The sequence below is a fragment of the Vombatus ursinus genome, unplaced genomic scaffold, assembly GCF_900497805.2.
Source record: "Vombatus ursinus unplaced genomic scaffold, bare-nosed wombat genome assembly UNPS02014859.1, whole genome shotgun sequence".
NCBI lineage: Eukaryota > Metazoa > Chordata > Mammalia > Diprotodontia > Vombatidae > Vombatus > Vombatus ursinus.
In genome coordinates this window covers 423,181-439,601 of record NW_020954637.1, presented here as the reverse complement: position 1 = coordinate 439,601, position 16,421 = coordinate 423,181, and the positions used below count along the sequence as shown (strand labels likewise).

The 16,421-nt window shown below is 41.5% G+C and overlaps 1 protein-coding gene across 1 annotated transcript in view; it reads left to right on the top strand.

Annotated features, from left to right (window-relative positions):
• The window catches only part of CLIC4 (chloride intracellular channel 4), a 107,280-nt gene that overhangs the window by 40,542 nt on the left and 50,317 nt on the right, over positions 1 to 16,421 (top strand). The window contains exon 2 of the mRNA XM_027841375.1: positions 13,853 to 13,962. Within this exon, the coding sequence (XP_027697176.1) occupies positions 13,853 to 13,962 (110 nt within the window). The remainder of the gene's footprint in view (positions 1 to 13,852; positions 13,963 to 16,421) is intronic.

Here is a 16,421-nt window from a genome sequence, read left to right as displayed (position 1 = left end):
CTTTTTAAAAAATTGTATCTTGAAGTCTCATGGAATCATTAACTTATACTTGCCAAATTCTAATTTTTAAGGAATTATTTTCTTTGGCGAATTTTTGTACTTACTTTTCCATCTGGCCTATTCTGCTTTTTAAGGAGTTCTTTACTTTAGTGAATTTTTGTGCTTCTTTTACCATTAGACCAATTCTGTCTTTTAAGATGTTATTTTGTTCAGTATTTTTTTTTGTGGTGCTCTTATCAAGCTGTTGACTCACTTTTCATAATTTTCTTGCATCACTCTCATTTATTTTCCCAATTATTCCTCTACCACTCTTCATCCCTTTCTTGAACTGTTCCAGGCATTCTTGTTGGGCTCGGGTCCAATTAGCATTTTTCTCTGAGGCTTTGCTTATAGCTGTTTTCACATTGATGTCTTCTGAATTTATGTCTTGGTCTTCTCTGCCACCATGGTAACTTTTTATGGTCAGATTATTTTATTTTGTTGTATGTTCATTTTTTCAAGCCTATTTATTTTTTTACTTTCAACTTTATGTTAAAGTTGGGCTTCTCTCACTTGTGGGTGGGGAGGCACTGTCCCAGTCTTCAGGCTTTTTTAGTGCTTCTGTTTTCAGAACTAGTTCTGGGTGTCTGAAAGTTTTCAGTGCTTCCAAGGTAGTATGATCTAAGGAGAGATATGGTCACTGCTCTTCTGGTCTTTGCTCTGGTCTCTACCTAGGAAGGGCTCCTGCTCTCCTGCACTAGCATTTCTCTTGGCCCTGGGACTGTGGTCAGGTTCCCTCTTCTCCTTTAAGAAAAGAGAACTTGGTAAAAGAGGTACAGAACCTCACAGAACAAAATAACTGCTTGAAAATTAGAATTGGCCAGATGGAAGCTAACGACTCTGTGAGACATTAAGAAATAATAAAACAAAATAAAAGAAAATGTGAAATATCTGATAGGAAAGACAATTGAATTAGAAAACAGATTGAGGAGATCTAATTTAAAGATCACTGGTGAGCCTACATATCATATTTCAGGAAATCATTAAAGAAAACTGTATCCTGATATCTTAGAACCAGAGGGCAGATAGAAATGAAAAGAATTCACTGGTCATCTTCTGAAAGAAACCCTAAAATGAGAGCTCTCAGGACTGTCATAGCCAATATCCAGAGCTCCCAGGTGAAGGAAAAAATACGCAAGTAGCCAGAAAGAAAGAACCCAGGTACTGCAGAATCATTGTCAGGACCACACAAGATTTATCAGCTACCATTATGTGGGAGCTGAGGGCTTGGAACTTGGTATTTCAGAAGACAAGGGATCTAGGCTTAGATTCAAGAAATATTAATTGCTTATGGGTAGGCCAAGCCAATATCATAGAAACAATAATATTGCCTATATTAATTTACTTATTCAGTGCCTTACCAATCAGCTACTGAAGAATTACTTTATAGAGCTAGAAAAAAATAACAAAATTCATCTGGAGGAATAAAAGTTCAAGAATATTAATGAAAAAAAATGGGAAGGAAGGGTGCCAGATCTCAAGTTTTACTATAATACTACAATGCTGTAATCATCAAAACTTTTTAGTACTGGGTAAGAAATAGAAAGGTTGATTAGTAGAACAGATTAGATACATAATATATAGAAGCAAATGAGCATAGCACCTTTGTGTTTGATAAACCCAAAGATCCCAGCTATCAGGGCAAGAACTCACTATTCAACAAAAACTAGTAGTCTGGCAGAAATTAGTCATGGGCTAACGCCTGACACTACACATCAAAATAAACTCAGAATGGGTACATGATTTAGGCAAAAAGGATGACATCATAAACAAATTAGTGGAACATGAAAGAAATTATCTGTCATATCCGTGGATAAGGAAAGAGTTCATGACCAACCAAGAGGAAAACATTCACAGGAGACAAAGTTATTTTGATTACATAAAACTGAAAAGATTTTGTACTAACAGAACCACTGCACCTAAAATTAGAAGAAAATCAGGAATGACAGATACAGACATCTAAGATAACGTTTGTTACCACTACATTGCATCTCCAAAACTGGACTGGATTTATATTAAAAATAGTTGTAAATTAATGGATTGAGTTAACTGCATGGCTGCTTTAACATGGGTAAGTTCTTTTACGTTGTTGGGGGAACTGAAGCTTTCTGAAGGGCTCCTCCAGGTCACCTAAGGGCTCCTGTCCTGTGTCTGATGAGAACATTGCTGCCCATTCTCTTCTGTCCAGTCTACCTCCACCTTATTCCCAGACAAGTTTCCTGGTTTAGAAGAGAAGAGGGAGTTTATGTCTCTGGCCATTGACAGTTGGCACAGTGGTTTCATCCCAGTCCTGTGGGGAAGGGAGCCAGGGGGAGGAGGGAGCGGTGTTTATTGACTGGTTCATCGTGGACTTGCTAGTCTACTATGTGTCCATTCCTCTTTCCTTCTTTCTCTGGTAGCAGTTAAGTGCAGTGGAGAGCATGCTGGACTTGGCAACAGGAGACCTGGGTTAGAATCCCTTCTCAGACCCTTCCTAACTCTGTGACTTCATTAATTTGAACCTCAGTTTCTTCATTCTCCAAAATGAGGGTGACAAACTACTCCTAAATGCCTGACCTCACTGAGTCACGGTAAGGAAAGCATTTGAGAATCTTTAGAGCACTGTTCTCATTGAGTATTATCATTGCACACATTCAGTGGAAGGGGAGAGCCTGGAGCTCCTTGTTGTAGACTGAGATACAAGAAGTTGATAGAACCAGGGTAACTTTTTGCTGGGTCGAGAACTTTTTTAGATGAAAAGTTGTTGGAGAGCTTGTTTCTCTTGGTGAGAACATATAGTAAAAACATTGATGCTATGTGGTCATATGGTGAGAGGTGTGTGTGTGTGTGTGTGTGTGTGTGTACACAAACAGGAGGCCCATGCAGGATTTGTGGGCTAGGAAGTGCTTTTTGTTTTATTTTGTTTCTATTAGATGTATGTGTACGTGTGAAAAGAAGGCTGACCTGCCCAGCTACTTTTCAGTTAGAGTATGTTGTCAGAGTTTCTTTTCTAGTGTTCGTTTTGTCTCCTAGCAACTGTACTTTTAGAAAAGAGTTTATTTAGAAGAGTCTAGGGAAATTTGATCACTCTCAACATAAAGGATGATAGAAGAGAGAATGGATTGTTAAAAGTGTACTTAACAATTTAGAGGGTACTTGATACCTTTTGGAGATGTGTCATATTTCTTACCCAAGGATTTTGAACGAAATCTGAGAAATTTTGGATAGGGAAATGGAGACACAGGGTCTCCTCTTTTCACAGTATGACCCACATGTCCATTTCTCATCTGTTACATCGTGCTTGTCATTTTCATAGCTTTTAGCACAATTCTTGTTATATGAGAAGCCCTGAGTAAATTTTTCTTCATTCATTTCTTCATCTTACCACCAGGATATTTGAGCTGTTTTGACAAATTGGTTTCCTCATCTGTCCAGTGAGAAGGTTGAACTATGAATTCTGTTTTGTAATCATTTTGTAAAATTGAATGTGGTTTGATCATTTGTTTCCAAGGTTATTTATTTTTATTTTTATTCTTTTGTGAACTGAAGAAACATCAATAAGCATGAAATTTCCATGTACAAAGAATAATAGAAAAAAGATTGTATATGAAACTATGAATCTCTGTTATGTATGTCTTTTTTGTTTTAAATTATTTGTTAAATTTTACATGGTAGGGCTGACACTGCTCTGCTTTTCTTTATCCTTCTGATCTGTTCTGTTTCTGACACTTTTCTTTCTTATTTTTCTTATTTTCTTCTATTTTTAATAATGTAATCATTATTATTATGTCAGTGAAACCATAGGTTCAGTTTCCATCCCATTCCTTTCACTCTATTGGTTACCAGTTTATTCTTGTAACACAAAGAGCTGCACTCATTTTTTCCCCCTACATATGAGTCCTTTTCCTCTTTTTGACTTTTTCAGGGTAGAGATCTAGTCAAAACATGCCCAGTTTAATGACTTTAGGGGCATGATTCCAAACTCACAGCCCTGCCAGAAGTGCATCGCTGTGCTGGTCTCCCAAACCTCTGCCAAGCACTGTCAAGGTTCCTTTTTGTCATCCTCGCCAACCTGATGGGGGGAACCACTGAGCTGTTTGAGTTTGCATTTCTTTTATGGGGCATTTTTTCATGTTGTTGCCAATAGCTTTCATTTTTCATTTTGAAAATTACTAATATTCCCAAGGTTATTTCAAAGTTACTGGTGCAGCTACAGTTTGGACTCTAGATTCTCACCAAGCTGATATGCCTGTAGGGGATTTGGAAGTACGAGACTCGATATTGTTGAGAGGTGACATTCTGCATTCATGGTATGGAAATACTTTGGTCATTGTTAAGACGTTAAAGATATTAATGGTTGTATCATTATTAGCCAGAAAGTTTTGGGATATGCATCCGGATCAAAAGCAGACCAGTCTGATGCTGTGTACTATCCCTGTCAGTGCTTAGATTTTCTCAATATGTGAACATTTCGTCAGTGAAAAGTTTCAAGTGTCCTAGGGCGAGTGTCACCAAATCTCACACATACGCCATAACATTCACTGTTTCTTCTGTGTGGGATCTGTCCTATGCTGATGGTACATTTGGTCCAAAACATCATTTTAATCATGATCCTGGTTAAGTCTTTTTTAGGAACTGGAGTATGTTTCTATTTCACATGAATGAAGACAAGTTTTATAGGTGGAGTGAAATGTATTGTTTTGGGTAGGAATAGTGCCATGTGGTCCTTTCACGTTTATCCTCACAACTCTGTGAGGTATGTGTCCAAGTGCACAGTATGAAAAGAATCAGATAGTAGAGACCTCACAGCTACTTACCCAGCTGCATGGTGTTGGGCAAGTTACTCACCAATCTGGGTCTCAGTTTTCTCATCTGTAAAATGAGGGGGATTGAATTTTTATCATCCTCATTTCAGTCATGCCTTCAAATTCTCTCTCTCCCAGTATGAATGCTTCCACACTATTATGACATGGAAAAGGCAGATGTTATTTGTATGTATAAGTTGTAATAACATCGAGTTATCTGGAAAATTATGGAACAAGAATTAACATTATCCAGTTCCTTTTTTGCCTGTGACTGAGTAATCCTCCTTGAGGAAAATATCATGCATCATATAGAATAATTTTTGTAAGGCTATTGGGAGAGTAACTTTAATAGTTAAGCTTTAGGATACTTTTTTAATGTTGTATTTCCACAATTAAGCGATATACCAGAAGGAAGCATTTGTATCTTGGAGAACCACAAAGTGGTGTGAGATGAATATTTGGCTTCCTAGTTCAGTGATTGGCCAGCTCATGTGGAAAGGCTGCTAAACTGGGGCAACCATCTTTCTCTTTCCTAGCTTGTTAAACTTCTTAACTCATTAGGTCTGCCTGTGGTGGATGGGGAGCAGCAACTTTGAGGGCCTTGTCTTGAGTATAGGATGGTTGTTACATGAGATGATCACTCAATCAACCCAAGAGAATTGAGCTCCTGTGCAGGAATGTGGTCCTAATTAACCACTGAATGGTTTTAGGCTGTCATCTCCCAGTAAACAATTTCAGGGTAAGGTGCAGTTATCAATCTGCATTATTTGGGAAACAATTCTGGACAGACAGACAGCCAAGTAGACACAGATAGAGAGACAGACAGATTAAGTGGTAGCAAGACAGTGGAAAAACCACTGGACTTGAAGATGAGATGCCTGAGTTTTACGTTACTAATTGTTTAAACAGCTATAGGCAAAGGGGAAAATTAACTATATGGAGTAGATTGGAAAAATGGATGGGAAGAGAAATGACCTAGGACTTGGTCTTGGGCTAAGGTTGTGACACAGGAATGATAAGGAGGGAAAATTAGAGAGAGAGAGAGAGAGAGAGAGAGAGAGAGAGAGAGAGAGAGATTGTTTATATAGAGTTGATAGGACTTGGCTACTGATGAGGAAAGAGAAGGAGCCAAGGGATGACTGAAACTGGGCATGTGTAAGAGGTATATTGATACTGTCACTGATAAAGAACAATTTTAGGGGGAAATCTGATGGTCCTTGCCCTCATGAAACAGTAGATCTGTAGAACTGCAAATTGTAAACATTACAATTAGGAAAAAACATAAAATGTCCAACAAAGTGCCTAGCACATTCCTTATCACAGAGTAGGTCCTTAATATTAGTTAACTGTAATCAAGTCAGTCTGCAAGCATTTATGAAGCACCTACTGTGTGCCAGGTGATGTGCAAAGCACTGAGAATACATAGAAAGGCAAAAGCAGGGGCTTACATTCTAATGGGGAGACAACATGAAAAAATGGTAACGCACAACATATAGATGCAAGAGATATGGGATATATATATGTGTGTATATACATGTGTATATATATGTGCATGTGTACATATACACACACAAACACACATATATTCACACACACACACATAAATGGGAGGAAATCTCAGAGAGAAGGCACTAACACTAGCAGAAGGTGAGATTTGAGCTGGGTCTTAAAGAAAACCAGGAGCTAGAGATGAAGAAGACAAGGAGTCTAGAGATAGTGTGTCATGTTTGAGAAGCTTTCAGTAGGCCAGCATTGTAAGTATGTGGCAGGGAGTTAGGTGTAACAAGCTTAGAAAGCTAGAAGGGGCTGGGTTGTGAAGGACATTAAATGCCCACCAGAGGTGTTAGGGTTGATGCTGGAGATAATAGGGAGCTGCTGGAGTTTATTGACTGGAGCGGGTGTTCCATGGTTAGCCCTGAGCAGTAGGAAGATGACTTTGGCAGCTGGGTAGAGAATATATTAGAGTGGAGAGAGATGAGAAGTCTAGAAGTCTACAAACCTTTGTTAAGCACTTACAATATGCCTAGCACTGTACTAAGTGCTGGGGAGTACAAATTAAGCAAAAAGAAAGATAGCTTCAGCTCTCAAGAATCATACATTCTAATAGGAGAAGACAACACATAAAAAGGAAGGGGAGGAATGAGAAGGTACCCACGTCATGGTGGAGAAGTCTGGATTGTCAGGAGCAGACCTGGGAGAGGAGTGAGGAGAGAATGTGGCTGTTCTGGGCACTTCCTCAAAATGGTGGTTCCATTAGGAACTTACCAGTAAGAGGATGGGGCCTCCAGGGTGGAGGGATCTTCCAAGATGAGAAGACAGCTGAGCATGATGGGATGCCATTGTAGTAGTCTAAGCAAGAGATGAAGACCTGTAAAAGGGTGATTGCTTTGTGAGTGGAGGAAAGGGGATGTGCAGGAGAGATATTGTGAAGGTAAACAATGACGAAACTTGGCAACAGATTGGACATATAGGGTGAGTAAGAATGAGGCATCAAGAGTGACTCTTACCCTGTGAGCCTGGGTGACTAGGAGGAAGGTGGTGCCCTCAGCAGTCAGAGGAAAATTTTGAAGAAGGTAGCATTTGGGAGTATGGTTGGGGAGAAGGAAATGAGTTCTGTTTTGGACATGATGAGTTTGAGATGACTGTTGACTGACTAAATGTAATTAATTATGGAACTGTGTGCTACTGGTATTGCTTATGGCTAATATGATTCATAGGCTGTTCCAACTGACAAATTTATTGGGTCCTTGCAGTTCATTTGTAAGATAGGTATTTGGAATGCTGAACACATTTCCATAAACAACATTCTAAATGGTGGCTAGGTTCCCAGCCTAGCCTACAAAGGCTAGTTTGTAAGCCATAGAGGAGCTCAGAGAACACTGTATATTTGCTATTTGGAGGGGAAAAACCTGGTAGAAAACAATACAGTGGAAGCCACCCTTTCCTTTTAAACACATAAAGCATGTTCCCTCTCCTAAAAACACTTTCCAATGGCTTTTCATGGTGTGGTGGTGACTGCTTTCTCCAAGGCTATGACAGCAGAGTGCAGTGTTTGGCATTTCCTACCAGGCTGCAGAGGCATTGAGTGTCGACTTGTGACAGACTGTATGTCTCCCCTTCTGAAGACCAGCCTAGCTCAGTTGGGGAAGTGTGTCCAGCTGTGTGACCTTGGGCAAGTCACTTACCTTGTCTGGGTTGTGGTTTATTGTGAGGTGAGGGTTGGATGAGTAGGGGGATGGAGCTGGTTTGGGAGAGCTCTCCATGGTCTCTTCTAATTCTTACTCCTTTGGTCCAAATCATGGGCTGCTCTTGAGGTGAACAGCAATGGTTGCTGGGTAAGCTGTGTTCCCTGTAGCCCAGGCTATGGAGGAAATTCCCATTGTAGAGGAGACTTGTGTTCCCTTTGTAAGAGGGAGAAGTAGAAGCTGGGCTTTCGAGGGGAGCCCCCCCAATTGTTGGCCATAGAAGCAGCCCCTTATTGGTATTTTGTTGCCACAGAAATGGGTATAGAAACAGGTGGTATTTTTTCCTGACCCATCTCATTTGCAGCTGGCCTATGTTTCATGGATATAGTTTAGAAGGGGCTAAGACCTGCATAGATAACTAAACTTAAGCTTATACAGTTATCATGGGAAGATAGTTGTGAATTACTACTAATAATAAGAGCAGCAGTAACTCACCACCGCTATTATTTGTACAACATAGCTCTTTACTATGTTGTCTTATTGTCTCCCTCATCCTGTCTTTTTAGTTTAAAGCCCTTTTGATTAGATCTGCAAGACTCCAGGCAATAAGAGTATTTAAAATAAATTTGTTTTGCTTTCACATCATCTGTATTTCCCAACTTATCCCTCTCTCTTGTCTCTCCCAGAGATCCCTCCCTTTTAACGAAAAAGAAAAACATTTTAGCAAAACTGACCAACACATCAAGGAAGTTGGATATTTATCTGCAGTGTGCCACACACCTAATCCCCCCATCTTTGTAAAAAAGGGAGGGAGGTGGCTTCTCACACCTCTTTTTTGGGTCCAGGCTTGGTTATTATAGTATTCAGTTTCAGTTATTTAAATAATGTCACTGACAGACTTTGTTAGGTACCCTCCATCTCTGACAAGGAGTGTTATTTTTATATGTTAAGCCTTGTTCCAGATATCCAAATCTAATTCTCAGCCACCATCTTCTCAGATAGTTTGCGTCCTTCCAGTTCTTTCCTCCAGAACTTTTATTTCTTTTTAATTCCCTTAGTTGAATCCCATAGTTTCCAAGGTCCTGGTCCTTGTCCCGGGACATGTTGGGAGACAGTGATCTGGTTTGTGCTGGTTAGGCGCTAGCATTGGTGGCTCCTTTTCTTAGTGCTTGTGAGTTTCTGGTTGACTTGTGCAGTTCTGAGGTAGGAGAAGTCACTTATTATAGTGTATCATTGGATTTCTTTCTTTTTTATTTAAATTTTATTTACTTTTGTTACATTTTAAGTTCCAAACTATCTCCCTCCCTCCCCCCTCACCCCACACTTTGACAAAGATTTATAAATATATGTAAAACCATACTATACATACTTCTATTTATCAGTTCTTTCTCTGGATGTGGATAGCATCTTCCTTCATAGGTCCTTCAAAGTTGGTTTGACTGTTTATAATACTTAGAATAACTTAGTTGTTCACAGTTATTTTTTGAATAGTATTGTTTCAAATAGTATTGCTCTTACTGTGTGTAACATTCTCTTGGTGCTGCTCATTTCACTTTTCATTATTTCATGCAAGTCTTTCCATGTTTTTCTAAAATCAACCTGCTCATCATTTCTTACAGCATAGTAGTATTCCATCACAATTGTATGCCACAGCGTGTTTAGCCATTCTGCAGTTGATGGACTTCTCATCAATTTCCAGTTCTTTGCTACCACAAAGAGAGCTGCTGTAAATATTTTAGAACATATAGGTTCTTTTCCTTTTTTTCCTGATCACCTTGGAAAACAGACCAGAAAACAGCAATAGTGATATTGCTAGGTCAGAGGGTATACACAGTTTTGTAACTCTTTGGTCATAATTCCAGATTGCTCTTTAAAATGGTTGTTATCAGTTCACAGTTCCACCAACAGTGTGTTAGTGTCCCAATTTTTCTTTTTTTAAAAAATTTTTTATTAATTTATTTTGATTTATCAACAATCACTTCCATAAGCTTTTGAGTTTAAAATTTTTCTCCCCCTCTCTCCCCAAAACGGCATGCAATCTGACATAGGCTTTACATGTACATTCCTATTAAACATATTTTCACTTTAGTTAGGTTGTAAGGAAGAATTAGAACCAATAGGAGGAACCACAAGGAAGAGGAAACAAAACAGAACAGAAGGAAAAAAATAGCAAATAGTATGCTTCGATCTGCATTCAAATTCCATAGTTCTTTCTTTGGATGTGGATAGCATTTTCCATCATAAGACTTTTGGAGATGTCTTAGATCCTTGCATTGCTGAGAAGGGCTAAGTGTGTCAAAGTTAGCCATCACACAATGTGTCTGGTACTGTGTACAACATTCTCCTGGTTCTGCTCACTTCACTCAGCATCAGTCCATACAAGTCTTTCCAGGTTTTTCTGAAGTCCACCTGCTCATCATTTCTTATAGCACAATAGTATTCCATTACATTCATATACTACAACTTGTTCAGCCATTCCCCAATTGATGGGCATCCCCTCAATTTCCAATTCTTGGCCACCACAAAAAGAGCTGCTATAAATATTTTTGTACATGTGGGTCCTTTTTCCATTTGTATGATCTCTTTGGGATACAGCCCTGGAAGTGCTATTGCTGGGTCAAAGGGTATGCACATTTTTATAGCCCTTTGGGCATAGTTCCAAATTGCTCTCCAAAATGGTTGGGTCATTTCACAACTCCACCAACAATGCATTAGTGTTCCAACTTTTCCACATCCCCTCTAACTTTGTCATTTTCCCCTTCTATCATTTTAGCCAATCTGTTAGTTATGATATGATATCTCAAAGTTGTTTTAATTTGCATTTCTCTTAACAATAATGATTTAGGGTATTTTTTCATATGATCATATATAGTTTTGATTTCTTCATCACAAAACTGCCTGATCATATCCTTGGGGAGTGACTGCCATTGGATTTCTTGATCATTTTAATTAGGTACCAACTTCAGGGTTTTGCTGGATTGGGCTTCTGGGAGCTGGGTGGCTTCCATCTAGGCAGCCATCTTGGCTAGGAGACCTTAACCAGCCATTCACTTCCTAGTCAACTTTTCTCCTCTGTGGCCCTTGCTTTGGTCAGAACCAGTGTTGAAAACACCACCTGTGCCCCTAAGAGGTTCAGCTTCTCTCCAGAGACTTTGATTCATCCTTAGCAATGAGTTGGAGTATTCTTAAAGCATGTGGCTGCACTGAAGGCAAACTTGAAAAAAGCGATTAACTCCAAAGAGGTTAAGTGAGATGGAGTTACTGATTTATAAATACCCCACAGCTTGCATTTGCACATTCTTTAGAAGGAGCGAGAAATCTGCTAAGGAACAGTTCTTTCCCATCAACTCAACTTGAGAGAAATTTCCTAAAAATCACAGTGGAGCAGGCTTCATGAATTCTCCTAAGTTTGTGACTCAGTTGTGACATGAAGTGACTGTTCTCGTGGGGCTGCTGCCCCCTGCTGAGCCGCCGCCATCACCGCTACAGCAATGAGGTAGACGTGGAATACCTAGAGTAGATTTGTGGCAGGAGAAAGCAAGTCCTGCCCAGTTATCACAGTAGCTTTTTGTTGGTAGGTGTTTTCTCACACAAGGATTACTAACAGCACAAGTGTTATTGTGACAGTCCCCTCAAATATTTTATATTGAAAAGGTGTCCTCTTCATTGGCGTAGTACAAAGAATTCCAGAATTCCAAACTGGAGACTGTGTTTAAACACAGATTTAAATCCTGCCCCGACACTTAATAGCTGTGTGACCAAAGTCACTTAACCTCTTTGCATCTGTTTCCTTGCCTGAAAATGGAAATAAAATGAGGATAATAATACACTGCTAAAGTCCTATCCCAAGTGGATTGTAAGCTCTGGCCATTCCTCCCAAACTGGAAAGTCTTCAAGTAGGGGCCTACTAGGGGACAGGACATTTGGCCCTGGATCAACCTAGCTAAGTTGAGGCTGCAGGATGGTGGAGCTTCCAGCTCCAGCAGCTCTCGCCAAGGTCACCTACAGAGCCTAGGGATGATGGAGGGAGGACCCTTGCAGCCAGGCCTTCAGGTAGGGGCATAACAATACTCCTACCCATAATGAGGAAGGTGCTTTATAAAATCTTAAAGCATAAATGAGTTCTTGTTTGTTGTTATCAATTAGCACAAGAAAAAGACAATGGATAACTTGGTCTTTATTTGGTAAATGCAATTACATTGCTGCTTCATAAAACCTAAAAATATAGTTCTTGCCCTTAGAGAGATAAAAAGCATGCCCAAAGAGGCCAGACTTGGTTTTTAGGCTGTCCCCCTCTTTATTTACATCTCTCATAACTGGGGAACGGGAAGAATGGCCTGGATCTCCCCACCCTTCCTTCCTCTCTGTCTTCTCTCTGTTTGCTACTGTTCCCTTAAACTTGATTAAACTGACCAAGAGGCAGCATGGTGTGGCCTCATGGAGATAAAGCTGGCCGTGGAGTCAGGAAGACAAAGGTTCAAGTGGGCCGTGGCACACGTTGGCTGTGTGGCTCTGCAGAAGGCCCCAGGCAGCCCTCCCCAACAAAGCTATGAAGCAAACTGATCAGCATCAGTGGAGACAGTTCCCTACCTGGACACCCTGTAGAGAGGAAATTGTGAATCACGAGACAAAGCACCTCGACCTCTATAACACAGGCCATTCCTTCTGGTTTCTTTTCCTCTTCCTTTCCTATATACCTTGCAAAAATACTGTGCAAGTGATCTTCCACCATCTTCAAGGATGAGAATGTGATTCTCTTAGTAAAAAAAAAAAAAACTCTTCTGTGGTTCCCTGTTGTCACCAGATAGAGTTCTTATTTCATAGCCTGGTATTCAAGGCTTTCATAATCTGGGTCCACTTTGCCTTAACCCACACTGTTCCCTTTCATAAGCTGGAATGGTGTGATACTACTTTAACTAAGCCCCAAGACCTAAGTTGTAATCCTATCTCTGACTCTTAGTCACTTAACCCCTTTGAAACCTCAGTTTCCTTATCCATAAAAGGAGAGGGTTGGGCTAGATGTTTCCCGAGTGCCCCTTCTGCCTCTGATTCAGGGGTTCTTTGCCTTTTTTTTTTTTTTTAACATTTTGGCAGTCCAGTGAAACCTGTGGACCCCATATCAGAATAATGTTTTTTAATGCATAAAATAAAACACATAGGATTCACAAAGAAAACCAATTCTATTGAAATAAAGTCATCAGACTATTTTCAAAAAACAAGACAAGTTCACAGACCCCAGGCTAAGAACTTATGCTCAACTCTGATTTTGTGATTCCTGAATCACAATGTCATTCTTTTTCATCTCCATGTCTTTGTTCATACTACTCCTTATACCAGCCATGGATGTCCTCTTCTCCCCAGACTCCTCCCCTGACCATCTTTGCCTGTTGACATTACATGTATTTTCCGACTCAGCTATCACCATCTTCCATGCCTGCCCCACCCACCTAAAACCTGGCAATAGATTTTCTCTCCTCTGACTCATGATCTCATGGCACATTGCATTACGTTTAAATGGTAATTACATTTTAATTTGTGTTCTCTTTATCTGTGCATACATTTCACCTCCCTCTATTAAAGTAGAAGCTCCTTGAGGACAAGGATATATTGTGGAGATAATCCTTGTTCGGGTGTAGGTTGGACCAGCTGCTAGCCCCTAAGATTCCTCTGAATTCGGAGACTGTGGGTTTTATCTTTCTCAACACCTAGTACAGTGTCTTGAGTGCCAGGGTAGAGTTGGAATGAATGGTCGAATTGAGTCATTGTTGCTTTGAATGTCCTATCTCCTTTCCCCTTAATCCTGTGTTAATTTTTGACCTAACCTTGGTCTCTTGTGTTTCTCAGGCTGGCAGTGATGGTGAGAGCATAGGAAACTGTCCCTTCTCCCAGAGGCTCTTCATGATCCTTTGGCTCAAAGGAGTGGTATTCAGTGTCACCACTGTTGATCTGAAAAGGTAAGGAAGCTCGGCACTTTTCTCTAATAAACTTCAGCTCTCCTGAGTTACTTCACAAACGTTGCTTGGTTTTTTCCTCCTCTGTAAACATCACAGCAGGAGTGCTCTGCATGTATTGGAGCCCCTTGGATGTAATCCTGATTCAGTCTGCAGAATCAGCCGCTTATACATCTCCTCCTGCTAGAAATTTCCTCTAGTTCTGCCATAGTTTCATTGAGCAGCTTTTCGGAGCTGAGTTTGAGCTTGAAGACCATGCAGTCTTTTCAAGGATACTTTCCAAGGATAGCAGGGAACCCATAAGAAAGCGGCTTTCTTGCCAGGCTGTCTGGATACTTCAGCAGAGGCTGTGAGCTTCTTGTGCACCACTCTTGTGTCCCCTGAGCTCCTTACTAAGGGACAGAGGCCATGTGGTGTAGTGGGAAAAGTACTGGACACCTGGGGTCTCCCTCGTCCTGGTCCTGCCACTCATTGGCCCTCTGGGAGTTTGGCTGAGTCACACCTCCTCCCTGGGCCCCACCTTTTTCATCTGAAAAATGTGGTGGGGGGGGCTTGAGGAATTTCTTGGATCGACTCCATTTCTAAAATGTGCAGATGGAGAAAATGAGGACTGGGTGGAGTACAGCCAGAATTATCTAACCTGTGACTTGAAAGGAGTTTGGCTTATATGTCATGTTCAAATAAGAGTCCTTATCCATAGGCTCACCGCTCATGTGGAGGGAGCTATTTTTAGCCTCCTGGAAGGGTCCTGGTAGTTAGTCAGGAGGTACGTGCAGTCCCGTTGAACAGTGGGTCTGTTGTGCTTAGGGGCTTGTCCTGGTATGATCTGGTAGTAGACAAGCTTGAGGTGGGAGTGCAGGCAGAAACCCAGGGCAGCTTCCAACTGGCCAAGACCACTGTAGCCATCAGGGACTGTGTCCAGAGGGCCAGTTGTGCGTGGCATTGCATTCGTGTCAGCCAGCTTTTTGAAGAATGGCGAATGATGAATGCAGAAATGCACACTGGGACATCGTCAGTGTGTCTGTGACAGTTGGGGTACGTTCTTGTGGGGTCTCTCTGTGGCTTCAGTCTCATTTAGTCGTCTTCTTGCTGTAAGGACATGCTCTGTGAACCCTCACATCTTCTCAAAATGGGCATTGTGGTTCGAGCTGTCCCAAGGTGGGGTATATCATGCCCAGCTGTTCTGTGTCACCCAGAACCTTTGTTTGTAAAGCTTGCTATAATCAGACTGTGGCACATAATCATCTTCCTTCCCTCATGTTTCGCAGATGGGGAATTTTATTTACAGCAAGTGGGTGAGGATGGCTTGCTGGTAGTTAATTTTCATGGCAGTGATTCTAGTGGCTTAGTTGCCCTGACTTGCCTAATGCTCTTCCTTGATGCTGCTGTTGGGAATCCTGGGAAGAAATCTCTTCTTGCTGTAACTCCTGCTTTCACAAGAAGGCAACCTTGGGTTGTAGAAATGGAGAAGGACTCCAAAGGGCCTTTAATAAAAGACAGCCACAGAATGACAAAGTGTAGAGTCTGTGAGGTGCATCAGAGAAAACCCTCTGTAGAGCATCAGGGGCAGACAGTGGTGAATGGCTCTGACTCGGAGAGCTTTCCTCCTCCCAGCCTTGTGAGGTTCTTGATGCTGCTGTTAGCTCACTTTTACAGATGAGGAGAGTGGCCGAGGTCACACAGGTCTGAGCCTAGGCTCTTTCTGCTGGGGTCTATGCCGAGCCACGGGTGGGAGAGCAAGGCATTAACTATCCGCTGCCAGTGGGGGATGACCTAACCATGGAGCTCTTGGAGGAAGGCAGCCATCGATGTGGCCACCCTGCGTTTGGAGTGAGTTTCCTACACATTCAGATCTTTCAGGGAGACCCTGAGTAGAACTGGACAGATCCCAGCCCCAAAAGGAAACATCCCAGGACAGCTCCTAAGAATAGACCCTGCTGCCAGGCACACGCCCTGACTGCGTCTGAAAATACTTGGATTTTTCCTGTCCCATTTTGGGCCTGGAGCAAGTGAGTGGGCTGTGCTCTGAATGAGCTGCTTTACTCCGGACAGTGCTCGATTGTGATACTTTCCTCGGGAACTCTAAAATGAGCTAGGAAACCCACAGCTCCAGAAGGACGTGGCCCCCGCCCTGGCCCGGGTGTTTGAATGATGCTGCCCTGGGCTCTGTGTGCTCCAAACCTCAGGTAGATGAGGCAGCACTGAAACAGAGGCTTATTGGTGTGCTCAGGAACTTGCACAAATGTTCCAAATTCAGTGACATTATTTAAGAGAAACAAAATATCTCCTTGCCTTCAACTGCTCCAGTATATCAGTGAGATCATGAGCGTGTCCCTGTGGTTCCTTGCTCCATGTGCCCTCAGCACATCTGACCCGTGTCCTTCTCTCAAGTCTACCCATTGGGCCTTCTTCTTGTTCTTTAATGGGGGGAAGAGAGGAGCTGCCCATCCATTATCCCCTCA